The sequence below is a fragment of the Myotis yumanensis genome, unplaced genomic scaffold, assembly GCF_028538775.1.
Source record: "Myotis yumanensis isolate MYYU_CA2020_CCGP unplaced genomic scaffold, mMyoYum1.0.hap1 SCAF_3, whole genome shotgun sequence".
Classification (NCBI taxonomy): Eukaryota; Metazoa; Chordata; class Mammalia; order Chiroptera; family Vespertilionidae; genus Myotis; species Myotis yumanensis.
This window is the reverse complement of record NW_027223754.1, coordinates 205,263,765-205,283,739: the sequence shown is the minus strand read 5'-3', so window position 1 is coordinate 205,283,739 and position 19,975 is coordinate 205,263,765. Positions and strand designations below refer to the sequence as shown.

The 19,975-nt window shown below is 53.7% G+C and overlaps 1 protein-coding gene across 1 annotated transcript; it reads right to left on the bottom strand.

Annotated features, from left to right (window-relative positions):
- Positions 1-1,002: 1,002 nt before the first annotated feature.
- Positions 1,003-11,288, bottom strand: ISX (intestine specific homeobox). Its single transcript, XM_070407961.1, has 4 exons — positions 10,188-11,288; positions 4,834-4,985; positions 2,921-3,037; positions 1,003-1,922 (listed from the first exon to the last, which is right to left on the bottom strand). Exons 1-4 carry the CDS (start codon positions 10,501-10,503, stop codon positions 1,683-1,685), a joined length of 825 nt encoding a protein of 274 aa, XP_070264062.1. The 5' UTR covers positions 10,504-11,288; the 3' UTR covers positions 1,003-1,682.
- Positions 11,289-19,975: the final 8,687 nt, after the last annotated feature.

Sequence of the window (19,975 nt, the reverse complement as noted above, 5' to 3'; positions counted from 1 at the left end):
AATGACATTTGCACATTTGCGTTCAGGGCCATGAAGTGGGTTGGGTGCCTGATGCCTGAGTCAGTAAGTGAGAAGCTACCCGTCTTTGTTAATCAATTTGTTTGCTTCCCGATTCCCTCGGCTTCCCCTTCCATGCAGATTTTGCTGGAGGTGAGGTGGCAGTAATAAACTCAGGGCTCTGGGTGAGTTTTGAGTTTAAGTTTGCAAAGCTCATTCGAATCGCGGGCTGTACTCTATGGTGCTGGCCCATTGCACGCCTGAAGCAGAGCTAGCCTTGCTGCCCGCAATGTATAGATGAGAAAGCTGAGGCCAGAGAGATTGAGTGGCAAGGTCATACAGCAGATTAGAGAGCATGCAGGACAGAGACCCAGCCTTCCTGATTCCCAGTCCAACTCCTGGCTGGGATCCAGGCAGATTGCAGAGGTGCTGGGACTTGGGGAAGCATCCTAGAATTGCTAGGGTTGCCCGTGGAGGTCAGGTCAGCCTGCCCAGCTCAGGGGAGCAGGCCCTGTCCGCCCCCAGAAGGACACGTCTCAGCAATACTCATGCGGAAGGGAGGCTCAGTGCACGGCCTCCCTGTGAGCAGGTGTGACTTGTTCCAGGGCTGGAACCCAAAGCAGCCACTTTCCTGGTGGGATCTGGGACAACATCACTCCGCAATGGGTCCTGCCTCACACTTCGTAAAAGCACTTTCACTTCCTTCCAGACCCTGCCCGATGGCTCTGTGAGGCAGGCCAGGTGGGCAGGCCAATTTACAGATGTCAAAACTGAGGCCCAGACTGGGCATGTATCCAGCTCAAGGTCAATCTGCAAGGAAACAGCAGAGCCCAATGCAACGCTAGGCTTTTCAGGGCAGGGTGAGGCTGGTCTTGCAGCTGGGCCCCTGGCAAAGTCCCAGGAAATAAACTCTACAAAGATCTTGCTGTCTTACTCTTCATTCGGATCAGAAATGGCAACATCCCTCCCCAATTCAATAGAATAACCAAAGACACGAAGTTCTGTTTAAAATTAAAAAGCTTTTTCCTATATTTCTCTTTCTTTAAGACATTCACATCAAAGCCACACAGAATGTGATAGACATGGGCCAACAGCAAGGTCACTGGCGAAGGTTGTACCTGCTGGAGAAGGTCAGCGCTGTCCCTTCGACCAACCTGGATTGAGCTCAGAGGGGCAGAGACTCGGCTGCTCATGTCAATATCCAGTTCCGTGCATGGAGCACTCAGTAGGTGCTCAATACGTGTGTCATGAATGAAAGAGCCAACAACCTCTCACTGGCCCCCTCCATGCCTCTGTTCTCACCATGGTTCACCTCACCAGGGTAAAGGCCAGAGGCCCTCAGGAGTCATCTTGTCCAGCTGCTTCCTGTTACAGATGAGGTCCAGAGAGGGTAAGTGACTGGCTGGAGGTCACAGAGCATGTTGGAGGAAGCACAGGTGCAAGACAATGACCTCCTGGTTCCAGAGCTCCCCCTGAGGTCTGAACGCCTGTGTCGTTGAGCCAGGAGGGCCACCTTGCTGCGGAGCCTGCTGCAGCCTTCCCAGGGGCATGCGGGGGTGGCTTCCTGGCATGTGGGCCGTCTCTGGATCAGGAGGTTGACTCCCCCAGACGCCTGGGCCCCTTCCTGCCACTTGTCACCCGGGGAGGAGCGTGGCCCCACGGGGGAGAGGATGTCCGTCGGGTCCCTATGTGGAGGTGGCGCAGATGCTGCCCCATCTGGGGTGTGGAGGTGGAAGGAAGCAGAGGGTGGGGACGCAGGTCTGCAGGATGACAGGGCCCGGGAGAGGTGGTGTCTCCCATGGGTGGTGTGGGAGGAGAGTGACTCCAGCAGGAAACCAGGCAGAGGCCAGCTGACCTTGATCCGGCGGATAACACCCCGGGGGAGGCACCAGCCTGGACAGCGCAGGGGGCGGCAGCAGGGGGCCCTGTCACAGGAGAGGTCAGGAGGGCCGTGAGTCCTCGGCTTTACCCTGGGCTGCCCTGGAGCTCCCCAACCTTCCCCCACGACATGGGCAGAGAGGGCGGGTAGGGGACCAACCTGGGGAGAAATGTATGCACGGGGGTGGGGTGAGGGGTGGGGAGAGAACCAGGAAGCCTGGCCCTTATTCCACCATTCACAGCAATTGCTGGACGTGGAAAAGTCGCTTTGCTTCTCAGAGCCCAGTTTCTGTGTTAGCGGGAAAACAAGGATAAATAAAAAATCCTGCCCACCTGGCCACTTAGCTGGTTGAGCATTGACCCATGAACCAGGAGATCACGGTTCAATTCCCGGTCAGGGCACATACTCGGGTTGAGGCTCGATCCCCAGGGTGGGGAGTGCAGAAGGCAGCCGATTAATGCTTCTCTCTCATCATTGATGTTTCTATCTCTCTCTCCCCTCCTCTCTGAAATCAATAAAAAAATATATTAAAAAAAACCCCTGCCTCCTAGCACCACAGCGGGGCTGCACAAACCTTTCGCCCCAGGACTGTCTATTCCTTGTAGTGCTGCCTCCCCAGGGGTTAGCATCTGGTACACAAATAGATGTCTCAGTGGGAGGCCAATACTCTCATCCTCATCAAAACTATATTGACCTCGGAGGGGTGCCTGACTCTTCCCGGCCACCCTGCTGCTGAGGGCAGAGCTGGGACCCGAACCCGGGCAGTCGGACTCCAGGGTTCACCCCTGGGTACCACCCTTCACTCCATGACCCAATTCTGTAAACTGTGACGTTATGCACACGGAATCAAGGAGGAGGGAGAAGCCTGTGATGGCCACTCAGGGGGTGAGGACACGGGGACAGAGTGGCCGTGATTTGTCCCAGGTCCCACAGACTTCCAGAACATCCTTGCCCATGCTGTTTCTAAAAAAATTCCCCTGAGGTGTTTCCTTCCACGTGGGTCTGGAGGGGACGTTCCCAGACCGTGGGTCCCCAGCTACTCACGGCCACGTCCAGCTGTGTGGCTGGGGCCACATCGGCCTCACTTGGCTGCTGCGGGACCTCAAGGTTGCCCATTTTCTCCTGCTTCCGCCACTTGGCTCGCTGATTCTGGAACCAGATCTGATGAGAGAGAGAGAGAGAGAGAGAGAGAGAGAGATGATGGAGGTAAGCAAAGGGTATTTTCTCCATCTAGTGTCTCCCCCAACATGCCTAATAACCGCGCCTCCCGAGAGACTTTGCGGTTTAGAAAGCTCACAGCATCCAGGATTTCTCTGGCTCTGGAGGTCAGCCTTCTGAGAGGGGTTAGGGACCACAGCCTCCAACATCTGCGGGGCCGGATCATTCGGGAGGGCAGCAGCTGGGTGCCCCGTAATCAGGAGGGGTGGGGTCCATGGCCCCCAAGCCTAAGGGGGCAGTCTCTCAGCTTCAGCCAAACAGCCACCAGCCACCACATGAAATGTGAGCCCAGCCTTGCAGGCTCATCCAATTTCTGAGACAGAAATCTGGATTTTTCTGTGAGAGTTCTGAGCTTTAAAATACTGTGCAGACCAAATAAAACCCACCAGTGGGCTGTTTCCTGCTGGCAGGCCACCAGTTTGCAACTCCTGTGGGCCCCTTGGCATCTGCAGGAACATTGGCATTTCCTGTATTCATGAGCATCCTGATTGTCCCTGACACGTGGCCATTTGTACTGGGTCTTTCTGCTGAGACGCCGCTAAATTTTGAGCCACTTAGCTGGGGCTACCAACGTAGCTGGTGACAGATTTCTAATGGAAAGAAAAAGGGGAGAAGTCTGAGGCAGGGGCATCCTTAGCCAGAAGAAAAGTAAGTTGGGATAAGATAAAGAGTAGAATGTTGTCCTGGGCCCTCACTGAGATTTTGAATTCAAATGAGCCCATCATGTTTGTTAAAAAAAAAGAGAGAGTGATTTAGAAAACCATTGGAGAGCATGCCAACAGTGCAACCATTGGATTTGGGTTTGCTAGAATGGTGCTTGCAAAACTGGGCATGTGCCAGGAGGGCAGGATGTATGCCTGGTGAGTGACAAGGGGCTATTATATTCCCAAACCATGGAAAAAGCCATAGACACTCAGGGGTGAAGAAATTGCACAAGGATTACAAGGAGGAGGGAGAAGCTTGTGGAAAATTTCGGATTAGGCAGTCGATGTTTGAACTAGGCCTCAGACCTTGGGTCCAGGGTCCTCTCCATTTCTCTGCTGTCAAAGTGATGACAGCCATGTGGTCCAGATCAGGGGCTGGAAAACTAAGGCTTGTCGGCTGACTCTGGCCCGCCAGCTGTTTGTGCATGGCCTACCCATGAGTTAAGAATAGTTCTCACATTTTTAAATGGCTGCAAACAATCCACAGAAGAAGAATATTTTGTGACACATGCAAATTATATAAAATTCACATGTTAGTGTTTATCGATAAAGTTTTATTGGAACACTGCCATGCTCAATTATTTGTGTATGGTCTGTGGCTGCTCTTATGTTACAATGGCAGGGTTAAATAGCTATGACAGTGATCGGATGGCCCCCGAGGCCCAACATAATTACCACCTGGCCCTTTACAGAAAACCTGTGTTGACCCCGGTTTAGATTGTCAAGAGGCATTTTTGTGAATGAGGCTGCATAGTGGATGAGGTTCTGAAACTGTAGCCAAGTGGAGAGGCAGGGAATGGGAGCATCTATCGATGGCCATCAGCAATGCCACCTCACTCCATTTTCACCCTCCAAGGAGAGAAATCATCTTATAACTATGGGGACCTCCTTTCCTGGAATGTAATGTTTAGCAGATATGACTGTATTTGTGGGACAAAGCCAATGGCAAGTTTCAGACGGGGCAGGCCCGGAGGTCCGGGATCCATAGTGTCTCACCCAGTGTATTGAGGTGGGGCTAGAGCGGGGGGGTTGTACCTGCACCCGAGCTTCTGGGAGGTTGATCCTGGCTGCCAGCTGGTTGCGGACGTGGATGTCTGGGTAGTGGGTGAAGCGGAAGAGCTTCTCCAGCTCATGCAGCTGCTCTGTGGTGAAGGTGGTTCGGACCCTCCGCTTGCTCTTCCTCTCCTCTGGATGGAAGGGGGAGGGGCCAAGGTGTGTTAGTGACCTTGCTGTTGGCTTTAGGTTACAGACCACAGTGGGTATGAAAAAGAGGAAGCAGGTGAGAGAAGGCAGAAGAGCACAAATGGAATAGGGAACAGAGAAAAGATAGCGCACAGAGCTCAGCCCGTAGAATTTTGGACCTCAGTGAACAAGAGGTTGGGAAGACAAGCTCATGGATGGGGGTGCCCATGCACTGGGGCAAGGTTCTCAGTCCCCAGGAAGGGCTGGGATTCACTGGGCCCAGTCAGAGAGGACGATGTGGGTGGTGGGCCCCATTTTCCGAGCCGTGGAAGGGGAACTGGATTGGGAGGAGAAAACCCTTGAGTTCCGGTCTAGGCCCGGCATCTCAGGCCCAGGAGCTGGTGGCCACAGTGCAGCACACCGGCTGCACTGGCCGAAGGCACCCTGGAGGGCACCAGGCGGGGGGAGGGGGACGGGAGTGGGGGAGAGGTGAGGAAAGTGTCGGGAAACTGCCCCCTTCCGGGTTGCTCCTCTCCCCGTTATTAATTGTGCAAGCTGTGAATCACACTCCGGTGGGTCTTCACAGAGAACGAGTCAGCAGAACTTAATTAAACCTGAGCCGTTTAGCACATCGATCATAAGAAATACACAATTTACACAGGTGATTAGGCCACCTAATTATAAACCGATGTTTCTCCACGCTCGGCTCCCTCCCCTGATTGCTCCTTCTCTGGGGTCTGCTAATGGGCCCTGGCTGCTCAGCTACAGGCCCTGGGGGCTTTGCACGGGCAAAGTCTCTGCAAGGGCCTGTCCTTGTCTTTCTGAGGCTGCGGGCTCGGCAGGGAGGGGATCCAGGGCACCCCTGGGAGCCCTCCTGCGAGCCAGAGACGCCTCCTGGACATGGCGGGTGGGTGGGGTGCAGGGCAGGAGTCTTCCACGGCAGACCCACACTGGCTTCTTCTCTCCAGTCAGTCAGGGACTTCCTGTAGTTCCCTTGTGCTCACAGCAGCAACCACGACCTCCTCTGGGAAACCTCCCCTGGCCTCCTCGATGGACCAAACTTCCCTTAGAACAGGCCATTAGGGTGCTGTGTCACCCCTCCCCGCACTATCGCCACCGGCATTGCACTTTCCTCGTGACTATTGGATGGCCATTTGTCTCCTGCTGGGCGAGGCAGGGCTGTGCTTGTGCTCTGCTCTCCGCAGCATCCCCACTCCCAGCTGATACCTGTGGTGGCTTTAAGATAAGACCCTTTGCATTCTTGTCTCCTTTAATGCGGGCCCACCTTAATGACGCCCCTAACAGATGGGCCATTGGAAGTGGCAGCTCCCATTTGGCTCCCTCCCTCTTGGATGGCTCGCTCTGAGTGATGCCACCCCCATTTTGGGAGGACACTCAAGCAGCATGTGGAGAGCCCTGCCTGGGGAGAAACTGAGGCCGCCTCCAACGGTTGTTGCCACTCACCAGCCATGAGCGCCAGCCACCGTGGGAACAGATCCTTTATTCCAGTCCAGCCTTCGGGTGACAGCAAACGACACCCTTCCTGCGATCTCACAGGGACCCTGAGCCAGGCCGCCCAGTTAAGTCATTCCCAGATTCCCGACCCACAGAATGTGAGTGACAGAGTAAGTGTTCATGGTTAGGTGAAGCCCCCAAGTTTGGGGACAATTTTCGTGTGTGCAGCAATAGATAAGCCTGCCACCCAGCCACCATTCAGTAGCTCGTTGCATGCCTGGATGAAGCATATGATGAATACATCGAATTTAAATTATAGCCGATGCTAAAGCCTCTGCCGTCCACTCGGCTTTCTCCTGGCTCTGACACGAGGGGGGCCTGTTACCATAGTAATGTTGTCAGCGCCCTGCTCGCTTCCCTCAGACCTTTGTGTGCTCCAGAACCACTTGCTACTGCCAGGGGATGACTTTCTAGGCTGCAAAGCCCACATAATTCCAAGGAGTATATTTGCTCCCTTTCCCAAAGGATCGAAGTTCAGTTTTGCACAGTGGTCACTGCCTTCAGCACTTGGGCTTAAACCCTCCCTTCAGCTCTGCTTTTCAGGGGATCCTACAAGAATACAATGTTTGGTTTTTTGCAGGCAGGAGTCCAGCATTGTACTGCCCTGTACTCCTAACAGGGCCTAAGAAGGAGTCGGCTTCTCAATTCTAGAACCAGCCTTCAGGTCCCCCAGACCTGTAGGAATGTCCCCATGGCCATGGTAGGTTGTGACTGGTGGCAGGGACTGAGATAAGGAGAGAGAGAGAGAGAGAGAGAAACCACACTTATCCTGGGGGATGTACAGGCTTTTAGCTCTGCATCCTTTAGCCCTGCTGCTGTCTGCTCTCATGGGAGCCTAAGGGCAGAGTCATTAATGAGCCATGAGACACACCCTAGGCCTCCAGGGAGCTGGCCTCTCTCAGAAGGAGGGAGCGGTCAGCTGGCCTCAGCATCCTCTTAAGTTGGAAGACCCTCTTGGAATTTTTCATTGGCTCGAGACCTGGGAGGGTCCAAGCCTTAGATGAGGAGGGTCCCTGTGAGCATGGAAAGATGTGGGGAGGATGCACCCTGGCTGCTGCCAGGAGACACGGGGGAGCGGAGCATGGTCCTCGGCCTGGATGACTGGCCAGGCCCTGGCTCCTGTAGGTATTGGTTCTGCAGCTCAGAGCCAGCCACTCTGCCTCCCTTGGCCTCAGCCTCCCCAAAGAGTGGTCTTTGGACCACTTGCATCCTTGGACCACTTTTGGGAGAGCTGGTTAGAACTGGGGTTCCTGGGCACCATCCTGGACCTAGAGTCAGAGTCTTGGGTGCCAGGCCTGCCATGCGGCATTTTCAGGAGCTCCCTGGGTGTGCCAGGCAACCTCCACCAGCCACACCATGGAGCCCTTAACGTGGCACATGAGGCCAGAGGACTTTACTCTTTTGTGGTTATTACTGGGGTGATGCCAAGAGGGAAATAGGTGGGGTGGAGGTGGGGGTCCTGTGAGGGTGGGAGAGGCTGCCCCTCCTGCCACCCTGCCCTGCCCTGCCCTGCCCTGCCTGCGGGGAGACCCCGCTGCTGGGAGGAAGCTCTGAGTGGGAAATCGCCGTGGGTGAAACCACAAGGCTTCTCAGCACCCAGTTTGCTGTGGAGCTGGTCATGGTGTCAGAGCTGGGAGGGACCTCAGGAATGGTCCTGAATGCTCTTTCATGCTCCACATGGGAAAACCGAGGCCCAGAGATCCCAGGCTCGCCTGAGGGCCTCCCGTGAACCGGTGCCAGCTGGGCGTAGAGGCCAGATTCCTGCAACCCCAGCTTCCTGTCCCCCTCACCCAGCCTCTCACAGACTCTGCTCCTTCACAGTGTCTGCCAGTGACCTCTGTGCTTTCCGACAGGTCGGCATCCCATCTGCATTATTATTTGCTTAGCAGCTTCCCAAATAAACTCTTTTGTTTACTTAAATAAGTAAACTTATTTAAAAAGAAAACTTCATGTTGTGACCAAAAAATGGGGAACCAGCATCCTGGGTCCTAAACAGAAGCTTCGTGTACAAATAATGAGAACTATTGGGATAAATCATCTCATCTTTGTGCTCCCTCAGCGTCATCTTGAAAACCACCCAGGGGCTCTTCACTAGCCTCGGAAACACGGGATTCCAGCAGAGTTCGCGGTGGATGGATGGTTTAAGCCACGTTCAGGAATAGCCTGGAGTGGGTGGTCTCAGGCCTCCAGGGCGCAGTTCTCGTGCTAACACTCATGTGGTGTTGGCAGCTGATGGGTCTTCTCCTCTTGGTGTATCATCTATAAGGTGGGGGCTCACACCTGTGACAATTTGATGGCAGGATGGCCATGGAGTGCCGGGAGCCAGGGGCGCTGTCTAACCCACCGCTGCTCTGTGGTTGGTCACCCCCTGGGGTCTGCTCTGGCTGGAGCTGACGTGGATGCACCGGCGTCTTTAGGGAGGTTCGGGATGAGTGACCGCCTGCCTTTTTGCCAGAAGCCATTGTCAGCTGGGAGAAGGGCGGCTCCTCTGGTAGGGATATCAGATCTCTCTCTCTCTCTCTCTCTCTCTCTCTCTCTCTCTCTCTCTCCCTCTCTCCCTCTCTCGTCATGGATTCTATGAAGCTGCAGCAGGAGGGACTGAGGCTGGACCCCCAGAAGAATGGTTTCTGTGAATGCTCATCCACTTCACTGGAAGATATGAATGAACTTCTGGCACTGACGCTGGGGATTCTTCCCCATTAAAAAGCTCAGCTACAGGGGGACCCGCCACCTCCCCGGGAAGGAGGGGTCCTTCATGGTCTTCCCCTGCAGCTGGGGACAACCCCCTCTCCGGATACTGGACTGAGGGGCTGTGGGTCGTGTGTGGGGATTCCCTGGATTAAAGGGGTGGGAAGGAGGAGAGAACTGGGACCCTCATGTGAGAACCGCGGGCTCATTGACTCTCAGACGCCAGTGGGCACTTGAGACATCTCCTCGGTGTCCCCTCCCTTCCCTCGACCGTGTCACCGAGGATAAAGCTCGGCCCGAGGGGAAAGGGACGTCCTGCGCTCACACAGGCCAGGCTAGCACTGAGTCAGATGGCACCGATTCCTGCTCTTAGGAGGGGCCTTCCCCACGCCAGCTGTCAGGGAGGGGTCTGGATGTGGTCACTGCTCTTTGGGGACATGCCCTGGGGGGAGCACTGGCCTGGGGCGGGGTGGTTAGGACGGGCAGATCCGGGCAAAACCTCAGCCACTCCTGCTGAGCTGGCTGGGCTGCGCTCACGGAGGAGAATGTGTGGACTGAGCAGTGTTTAGGGGCGGCCTGAGCAGGCTCGGACCTCGGGTTTTCTGCTTACTCGCTGGGCAACTCGGGGACACCATCCACCGCTCTCCGTTCACAGATGGGTTTCCACATCTGTCAGGCTATGGTCATGATGAAGGCAGATGGGCGGCACACGCAGCCTTGGGGACAGTGCCTGTCACGTCGTAAATGCTCAGTAAGTGCCTGGCAGCAGCATTCCCACCGGGGCCTGGTTGCAGGACAGGCCCCGTCCCTGCATTCTGCAACTCACTGGGCCTGGTGTCGCATCGGAACAGCCACAGTTCTGGGCTGGGTAGAAAGAGATTGGAGGTCCCAGCCCCATGCCTGGTATCTCTGAATTTTAGAGCCCCCTCTCCTGTCACCGCAGTGTAACCCAGCTGGGTCGTGGAGACTCAGGAAAGTATAAGAAATGACCAGAAGACACTTACCCTGGGGCTGGTCCTGGGGGGACCTCTCCAGCCTGGAGCCTGCAGCGGCCGCTTGCCCGGTCCCCCTGCCCCCGTTGCTCCTCTCGGCAGGCCTCTTTAAGATCTCCTCGATGGAGAAGGACAGGCCCAGTTTCTTGGGGGCCTCACAGCACCCCGAGTCCTTCCTCTCCATACCCTGCCTGAGCACTCTCCCTGGGCGGCTGAGAGGAGGGCAGAGGGGGTTTGTGGATGCCCAGGGTGATGCTGGTGGCGGGTGGCTGCTTCCTCCCCCGAGACTCCTGGGATCAAGAGGGCAGGCAGAGGTGGAGAGCCTCATGTCGGGTGATCCGGGCGCGATGCCGCCTCCCCAGGGACTTCCATGGGCCGCTGCCGCTCACGCCTGGGATCGAGGTGTGGGTCACATGGGAGGAGCTGGGCCGGCTGTACCCCAATTGGCTTCAGTCTTACTGCAAAGGGTCTTCTCTGGGTGGGCGGCTTCAGGCTCTAGCCTAGGCCCAGGGCCCCGAGGTCACGGCCAGCGGGCAGCAGGGCACAGAGCTGGGCGGAGGAGAAGCCTGCCCCCAGAGGCGAGCTGGGGCAGCGGGGGCCACCTTCCTGCCCTTTCTCTGGCTTGTGGCCTTTCCTGCTGGCTCCGGCCAGGCCTCTGGGGGGCTGCGGTGCCACCCTTGGGTCCCAGGTGGCCAACTCCGTCGGGGGCCGCACCACAGCTGAGGGTGTTCCCAGAGACCCCCCTGGATGTCTCTCAGCTCCGCGGCATCTAGTCTCCAGAATGCGCCTTCCAAGCACCCGTGCTTCCGATGGCCTGCAGCCGGGGAGGTGGTGTCACTGGGCACTGCCCGTCGTCACTGGGCACTGCCAGGTGCTCTCCGTGATGGGCCGGGCTGAGTGCTGGGCCTCCCAGGCGGCTCTGGTCCCGCCCTGACTTTCTTTGCTCTCCGACCTCACTTCAGAAACCTCTCAGTGGGCACCCGGACCAGGGAGCTTCTCGCCTTTGGCGTTCTTTCTGCTTCTTTCCTGCTTGCAGCCCCCTCCCTGCCCCCGAGACAGCACCGAAGGGCCCTTCTCTCTGCCCGGGAGCCCTGGGCTGGGAGCTGACAGGCATGGCCTGTCCTGGCGAGGAGCTCTGTACCCAGTGACTGTGTAAACAGGGAGGAGGGGGCAGTAAAACGGCTGATAAGCAAGAAACTCTCCACCCTCCTTAGGGCCGGGGACGCAGGTGTCCAGGGATAGGGGCCGGGGGCAGAGGGGGGCTAGAGGACGGGTTTGGGGGGCTGGGGCTGTGCGGGGGGAGCTGGCTAGGCTGGAGGAGGTCAAGGGAAGGTGGGGCAGGATGGCCAGGAAGTGTCTGTGGCCCAATGAAACGTGTTTACTCAGCCGGGAGGGTTTATGGGTCTCCTTCAGGCTGGAGGCTGGGCCAGGGTGCAGTCTGCTGGGTGTTGGCACAAGAAGTCTCTCTCAGGTGTGTTTGCAAATATGTGGGGACACTGAGGCCCAGGCCAAGGGGCTGTAGTGGATGCCATGACGGTGTGAGCCAAGTACCCTATTGGGGAGCTCCAGAATGCCACGCGGGGCACAGGGGCTGATGTGCACGAGAGTGACAGATGGCCCGGGAGGGAGTGTGCGCAGGAATCGGGACATTAGACTCTAGACCTCTGTTGAGGGTGGGGGTGGCAGGTGGGGGTGGGGCAGGCTGATCCCCACAGCCCGAGGAGGGTGAGCCAGGAGAGTTCGGGACTCACCTGAGAGGGGGAACAGAGCAAGTCAGGGGGTCAGTTTTAGGAGCTGTTCCCCATGGAAGTGTCAGGCTATCTATCGGGTCCAGCTAGAGGACTCTGGGCACACGTAAACCCTAAAATATTGGGAGCGTCATTGCTCACCCGTGTCACAGCCAGGGTAGTTGGACATTCGTTCAGGGGCCCAGGCTCCTTCCCGGGTGGGATGCGACCATCCTCCAGTCCTGGGCTCCCAGTCTCCCAGGGACAGGAGGGAGCGAGGAGGGAGTTTTGTAATCGGAAGTGGAAGTGGTTCCTGGAACTGCTGCTCACGTTCTGTGTCCGGGGTGAGTCACATGACCCTGTGCCATGCACGGGGGCTGGGAAACGGAGTTCCCCTCTGGGCCGGGAGGAAAATGACCCAGTGGGGTGGATGCACAGTGAAGTGCCTGCTGTATACACTTTAATGTCAGGAGGCAGAGTCCTGCAGAAGCCAGCCTTCCCCCTCACCCCCCTACCCTACGCTGGCTGGCTGACGGAGCTGTTGCCTTCAGAGGCAAGTTTCCTTCCACTCGGGGCAGAGAGGCACCATGAACAGACAGACACAGGACAGAACAGGGAGCTCTTATATTTTATTTTATTTTATTTTATTTTATTTTATTTGGTAACCAGAGGCTGGACCTGGCTTAAAGTCGATTCATATTTCAGTCTGCTTGGACCTGGGGTTCTGGGTGATGGGTTAAAATCCTCCATTTATACCACTTACTTGCAGTCAGTCAGACTAGCCTCCGAAGACCAGAATATCAGGTTGGTGTAAGGCTTGCAGGTGCTCCTTGACCTGCTCTGGAAACAGTGGAAGAACTGTTACATATGTAATATCATATGTAATATATAAATCATGCCATCTTATGGACAGCTGTAGCAAGCTAGAGGACCATTGCTCACCAGGGGATTTATCGAGTCTAGTAGTCCTGGGTGCTAGTGCATGGCAAAGGCCTTTATTCAGCAAACATTCACTTGGTGCCTACTATGTGTCTGACACTAGGCTAACTACTGAGTAAGACCAACATGGCTTCTGCCCTGTTACAGATCAGAAAGGAGACACAATAAACAAGCAGATGAGTAGATGAAATAATGACAAATTATGGTAAGCAGTTTGAAGGACGCAGTGCTCTAAACTGTCTTACAGTTAGTCTGTCTTATTTATTGCTATGTTCAGGAAGGTGATTTTTAGGTAGGGACGAAGTGGTAATATCCCTCCTACCTTGACCATATGTATGGCCATGCGCAAGGCTATTAGAACGCATGGTTGCACTCAGAGAATGGGGGTATTGCAAAGAGAGGGATGAAACTCTCAAATTGGTGTGAATTGCTTTTTTTGAGAATCTTGAAATGCCACGAGATGCCTTGGGCTTACCTCCTTACCCATTATCAAGGGCGTTGTTAGCCAGTTAAAACTGGCTTTGTTGGCTCATTTTGATTTGGGTAAATGTGGATGTTGTCATTATCGTTCTTGGTTTGATAAAGACAGCCAGTAAGCAAAATAAAATTATGTCACATGGTTTCCGAGGGTCTGGAATTTTGGAGGGACTTAGCTGGGTGGTACTGACTCAGGGTCCCTCATGAAGTTGTTGTCAAGATGTCAATTGGACTTGGGTTATCTGAAGGTTCGACTGTGGCCGGAGGACCTGCCTCCAAGAAGGTTCACCTACATGGGTGTTGGCTGGAGGCCTTAGTTCTCACTATGTAGGGCTCTCCATAGAGCTGCTTACAACATAGAAGCTAAATCCTCCTGGACTAGTGATGAGAGAGAGAGAGAGAGAGAGAGAGAGAGATTAAGAAAGAGACCAAGGCAGAAGCTGCAGTGTCTTTTGGAACTTAAGTTTGGAGTGACATACCATTGCTTCTGACATATTGCATTGGCCACATAGACAAAGCTGACACAACATGGGAGGGGACTACACAGGGGTGTGGATACCAGGATGGTGGGAAATCAATGGGAGTCATCTTGGCAGTGACTTCCATGGTGTGTGTGCAAGAAATTTAAAAACTTTCTAGTTAATTCTACACATTTAGTCTTGTCTGGATGGACCCAAAGGGTGGATAATCCCACTTTCTAAAGGCTCATTCTCTAGTCCCCACAAATGGTGGACACATTGTTTTCCTTGATATTCCAACCAAGCCATCTGTCAAGTTTCTTCCTTTATAGAGTGCAAGGCTGAGGGTCTCTGGCTGATATTTTGTATGAAGAAACCCTTGGGTTTTCAGCATGTTTATTTTATATGATTGACCTTTTTATACCACTTGTGCAAAAACTTGTCAGGAACAATACAAGAATTGCAACAGCAATGACTGATTTCGGCCTTTAACTCAGTGGCGGGGAAACTAATTGAGGGCTAAAGGACAGGCGCTCAGCACTAATCCTCACCTGCCCCAGGCACTTGGGCAGAACCTGCCCCTCAGCACAGAGTGAGGACAGAAGTCAGAAGGAGTGTGTCCTGGGGAAGCCAACCATGATTTCAAGCAGAGCACAAGAACCCGAGCTTTGGTCCCTGCTCCCTTTAACAGGCATTTTATGACTTGACAGGATTTTTGGATGAGTTGTATGAATGGCCCTTTGTTATGAGGAACAGAAAGTTAAGAGTCTTTTCTATGCAGATGACATGGTTTTATTGTCACCGACCAGGAATGGCCTCATTACTGTCACAAGAAATGGCTCAGGATGAACTGCTCCAACCCCCAGTTGTCATTTTTGGCAGATGCTCTCGCTCTCCAACGTGGAGTTGGCTTTTATTCAACAACCTGTGGCTGGCACTCATCCTCTGTCATGCAGGGCTCCACTTTCCTACTCAGTCATCTGGGGGACTCATCAGGAGGTGATATTGCTGAATATTAGGTGTCTGTGGGTGCAGTGTTAGGATTTCCTAAGGCCTTCTTAGGAGATTTGTAAAATGTACTTTGAAGAAAATGTTAAGCTAAAATCGTCAAGACTTAGCTTGATGGACTAGGACATTATTTCTCAGTGTGGGAGCAGATTCGGAGATGCTCTCTTAAGGGAAACAGCTTCTCTCAGGTATTCCCACAGACATTCCCACAGGCATTCCCACAAGTATTCCCACAGGCATTCCCACAGGCATTCCCACAAGTATTCCCACAGGCATTCCCACAGGCATTCCCACAAGTATTCCCACAGGCATTCCCACAGGCATTCCCACAAGTATTCCCACAGGCATTCCCACAGGCATTCCCACAAGTATTCCCACAGGCATTCCCACAGGCATTCCCACAAGTATTCCCACAGGCATTCCCACAAGAATTCCCACAGGTATTCCCACAGGCATTCCCACAGGTATTCCCACAGGCATTCCCACAAGTATTCCCACAGGCATTCCCACAGGTATTCCCACAGGTATTCCCACAGGTATTCCCACAGACATTCCCATAGGCATTCCCACAGGTATTCCTACAGGCATCCCACAGGCATTCCAACAGGCATTCCCACAGGTATTCCCACAGACATTCCCATAGGCATTCCCACAGGTATTCCTACAGGCATCCCACAGGCATTCCAACAGGCATTCCCACAGGTATTCCCACAGGCATTCCCACAGGAATTCCCACAAGTATTCCCACAGGCATTCCCACAGGTATTCCCACAGGTATTCCCACAGGTATTCCCACAGACATTCCCATAGGCATTCCCACAGGTATTCCTACAGGCATCCCACAGGCATTCCAACAGGCATTCCCACAGGTATTCCCACAGGCATTCCCACAGGAATTCCCACAAGTATTCCCACAGGCATTCCCAAAGGCATTCCCACAGGCATTCCCACAAGAATTCCGACAGGCATTCCCACAGACATTCCCACAAGTATTCCCACCAGCATTCCCACAGGTATTCCTACAGGCATTCCCACAGGTGTTCCCACAGGCATTCCAACAGACATTCCCACAAGTATTCCCACAGGCATTCCCACAGACATTCCCACAAGTATTCCCACCAGCATTCCCACAGGCATTCCCACAGGTATTCCCACAGGCATTCCCACAGGCATTCCCACAAGTATTCCCACAGGCATTCCCACAGGCATTCCCACAGGTATTCCCACAGGCATTCCCACAGGCATTCCCACAAGAATTCCCACAAGAATTCCCACAGGCATTCCCACAGGCATTCCCACAAGAATTCCCACAAGAATTCCGACAGGCATTCCCACAAGAATTCCCACAAAAATTCCGACAGGCATTCCCACAGACATTCCCACAAGTATTCCCACAGGGATTCCCACAGGTATTCCCACAGGCATTCCCACAAGAATTCCCACAAGAATTCCGACAGGCATTCCCACAGGCATTCCCACAAGTATTCCCACAGGCATTCCCACAAGAATTCCCACAAGAATTCCGACAGGCATTCCCACAGGCATTCCCACAAGAATTCCCACAAGAATTCCGACAGGCATTCCCACAGGCATTCCCACAAGAATTCCCACAAGAATTCCGACAGGCATTCCCACAGACATTCCCACAAGTATTCCCACAGGGATTCCAACAGGCATTCCCACAGGGATTCCCATAGGGATTCCCACAGGTATTCCCACAGGCATTCCACAGGCATTCCCACAGGTATTCCCACAGGCATTCCCACAGACATTCCCACAAGTATTCCCACAGGGATTCCAACAGGCATTCCCACAGGGATTCCCATAGGGATTCCCACAGGTATTCCCACAGGCATTCCACAGGCATTCCCACAGGTATTCCCACAGGCATTCCCACAGGTATTCCCACAGACATTCCCACAGGCATTCCCACAGGCATTCCCACAAGAATTCCCACAAGAATTCCGACTGGCATTCCCACAGACTTTCCCACAAGTATTCCCACAGGCATTCCCACAAGTATTCCCACAGGGATTCCAACAGGTATTCCCACAGGCATTCCCACAGACATTCCCACAGGCATTCCCACAGGTATTCCCACAGGCATTCCCACAGGGATTCCCACAGGGATTCCAACAGGTATTCCCACAGGCATTCCCACAGGTATTCCCACAGGCATTCCCACAGGCATCCCACAGGCATTCCCACAGGCATTCCTACAGGCATTCCCACAGGAATTCCCACAGGCATCCCACAGGCATTCCCACAGACATTCCCACTGGCATTGCCACAGGTATTCCCACAGGCATTCCCACAGGGATTCCCACAGGTATTCCCACAGGCATTCCCACAAGTATTCCCACAGGTATTCCCACAGGCATTCCCATAAGTATTCCCACAGGCATTCCCACAGGCATTCCCACTGGCATTCCCACAGGTATTCCCACAGGCATTCCCACAAGTATTCCAACAGGTATTTCCACAAGCATTCCCACAAGTATTCCCACAGGCATTCCCACAGGTAGTCCCACAGGCATTCCTATAGGTTTGTGGTTGGCGAACCGCAGCTCTCGAGCCACATGCGGCTCTTTGGCCTCTGGAGTGTGGCTATTCCACAAAATACCATGTGCGGGCACGCACGTACAGTGCGATTGAAACTTCGTGGCCCATGCGTTATTTTGTGGAAGAGCCACACTCAAAGGGCCAAAGAGCCGCATGTGGCTCGCCAGCCGCGGTTTGCCGAGCCACAGTTTGCCGACCACTGCCATAGGTATTCCCACAGGTATTCCCACAAGTATTCCAACAGGTATTCCCACAGGCATTCTCAGAGGCATTCTTTTAGCGTCTCTTTATGGGGAGGTTGACCCAGTTGATTGATTGTTAATGCACACAGGTCTTCCCTCAGCTGGTGACAGAATGTACGTGGGGCAGGCTGGTTCTTACTACAGACTGTAACTCAGACTGTTTGCTACCCTCATGATGTTTCTGAGGCAGGGTGCTGGATCTTCCATGGCTCACATAATAGTTCCCTTAGGACAGTGATTGTGAACCTATGACAGGCGTGTCAGAGGTGACAGGCAAACTCATTTTTTTGGTTGATTTTTCTTTGTTAAATGGCAATTAAATATATAAAATAAATATCAAAAATATAAATCTTTGTTTTACTATGGCTGCAAATATGAAAAAAATTTCTATATGTGACACGGCACCAGAGTTAAGTTAAGGTTTTTCAAAATGCTGACATGCTGAACTCAAAAGGTTCACCATCACTGCCTTAGGCGAACTGCCGAGCCAGGACAGGCCCAATTCTCTTGAGCTACTGGGCAGTTTTCTAAGTTTTAGAATCACTGTCATCCTGACCACTTATAGGTAGTTGTGTTTCGGTTTTCTCTGTGGCTCCTAGGAAGCTCAGTTAAAACAACCTGACTCGTTTGGCCTCTTGGGTCTTGGAGTGTGCTGGGCTTCCTTTCCCTCACCCTGGTTTCTCTATCTGTTTGTTCTTTAAAGTATGTGCTGGGTTGTCTGTATTCAAATAAGCCTCCTCGAACCCTTTTTTTTTTTTTTTTAAAGAATCAAGCCAAGATGTGAATAAACACTAGTATAAAGAATGGGTCAATCCACCCATCATCCTAAAACAACTAATGAGTATTGGGAAGGAGCAGAACCCGGGTCTCCTGACTGCCCAGCTGATGTTTTCCTCTCAGACCGTGAAGCAGGCCCATGAGTTCTGTGGAGGCAACACATCCCTGCTCCCACAGGCAGCAATCCTGGGTAAAAGGTACCCACAGACTTTTGGATACACCGGTGAGCTCCGCACCTAAGCTGCTGAAACCCAAGGGACCTCAGCGAAGAACTGCGAACCCTGAGAGAAGATGAATGTTAGAGATGGGCGGGGAGGGAGCCCAGCCCAGCCCAGCGGAGAAGGTGTAGGTACCTCCAGGCACACTCACGGGGAAGCTGGCCAGGGGAGGGGCTGGGGAGTGTGCCAGGCAGAGGGAACAGCCTGGGATGGCTGCAGTCTCTGGGTACATGCATGTGCATGGGTATGCATGCATGTGCACCTACGCATGTACATGTGTGTATGTGTGTGGTGTACATGGGTGGGTGTATGCTCAGGGGCGGGTGCCAGGTCCAAACCTCTCAGCCTGACAAACACGCTCTTCACCACCTGCCCTCCGCCTCTGCTTCCGGCTCTGCCCCGAGTCTCCCCGAGTGAATCCTTGCTCCTGAACGGGTGCTGTGTCCTCTGGGTGGCTTTCTTTTACCTCCCCTGCTGGGCTAGGTCCCTCCTCTGTGCCCCTCAGCTCTCCAAACTTCCCACTGTTGAAATAAAATAAAACGGAGACCAGGTTTGAGAAATCTCAAGCAGATGAAAACCATTTAAGCCATGGAAGCAAAGCGAAATCTAGCTTATTTCATGAACGTGAGCGAAAATCCACTTAGATTATTTCTTGTGATTGCCTCTGGTGATCAGAGAAGATACTCGTCATCTTCCTATGATGGTAGAAGATAATCCCTTTGAACCGACCCCCTGCCGGCTGGAAACCCCCTGTAACAGCCAATCGTGGTGAAGGACACCCACTTCCTCACTTTCGCTGTGTAAGCCGCCTGTGACGCCTGCCTCTCTGAGCTGCATCCCAGTCTTGGGCTTGAAGTCTCGGGGTTCACGAACGGTTTGTTTCTTGCTCAGTAAAATATTCATGTCAAGTCAATGTTCCCTTCGGCACCTCTATCATAGCTCCCTGCGGGATCCCCCGCACTTCACCTTTCACCCCACACACCTGCCCAGTGGCTAGCACATTAGTTAGCATTTTGTTTGGCTGCATGGCACAGAATATGGAAATAGAAGTCTTAGAAATATCAGTGTATGGAGCCCCGGATGGCCAGGCGGAAGCTGAGTCGGCAGATTGACTGTCACCAGGATCTACCTACCTTCCTAGGAGCTCCAGCCTCAAGGTTGCCTCGCAGCCCACGCTGGCTGCTGGGGCTCCAGGCGGCGATTTGAATCCCAGGTGAAAGGGAAAAGGGACTGATTTCTAAGCCCGGTCAGCCCCTTTCCCAAGAGTTTTCTGGAGGGAACGTCACCTACTGACTTTCTCCTGTGTCTCATTAAACCTCCCTTCTCACCTGGAAGTGGGGCTGGAATGTGTAGACTTTAGCTTGGGGACATCGTCACTCTCCATAACTTGGT

What these genes read in the sequence shown, in the direction of transcription:
- ISX (XM_070407961.1), bottom strand. Translation starts at nt 10,503, where the DNA reads ATGAGGCTCTCCACCTCTGCCTGCCCTCTTGATCCCAGGAGTCTCGGG. An exon ending in CCCCCAGGACCAGCCCCAGG is followed by an intron (nt 4,986 to 10,187) that starts GTAAGTGTCTTC and finishes CCTTCCATCCAG; the next exon opens with AGGAGAGGAAGAGCAAGCGG. An exon ending in CCACACAGCTGGACGTGGCC is followed by an intron (nt 1,923 to 2,920) that starts GTGAGTAGCTGG and finishes CTCCTGTGACAG; the next exon opens with GGCCCCCTGCTGCCGCCCCC.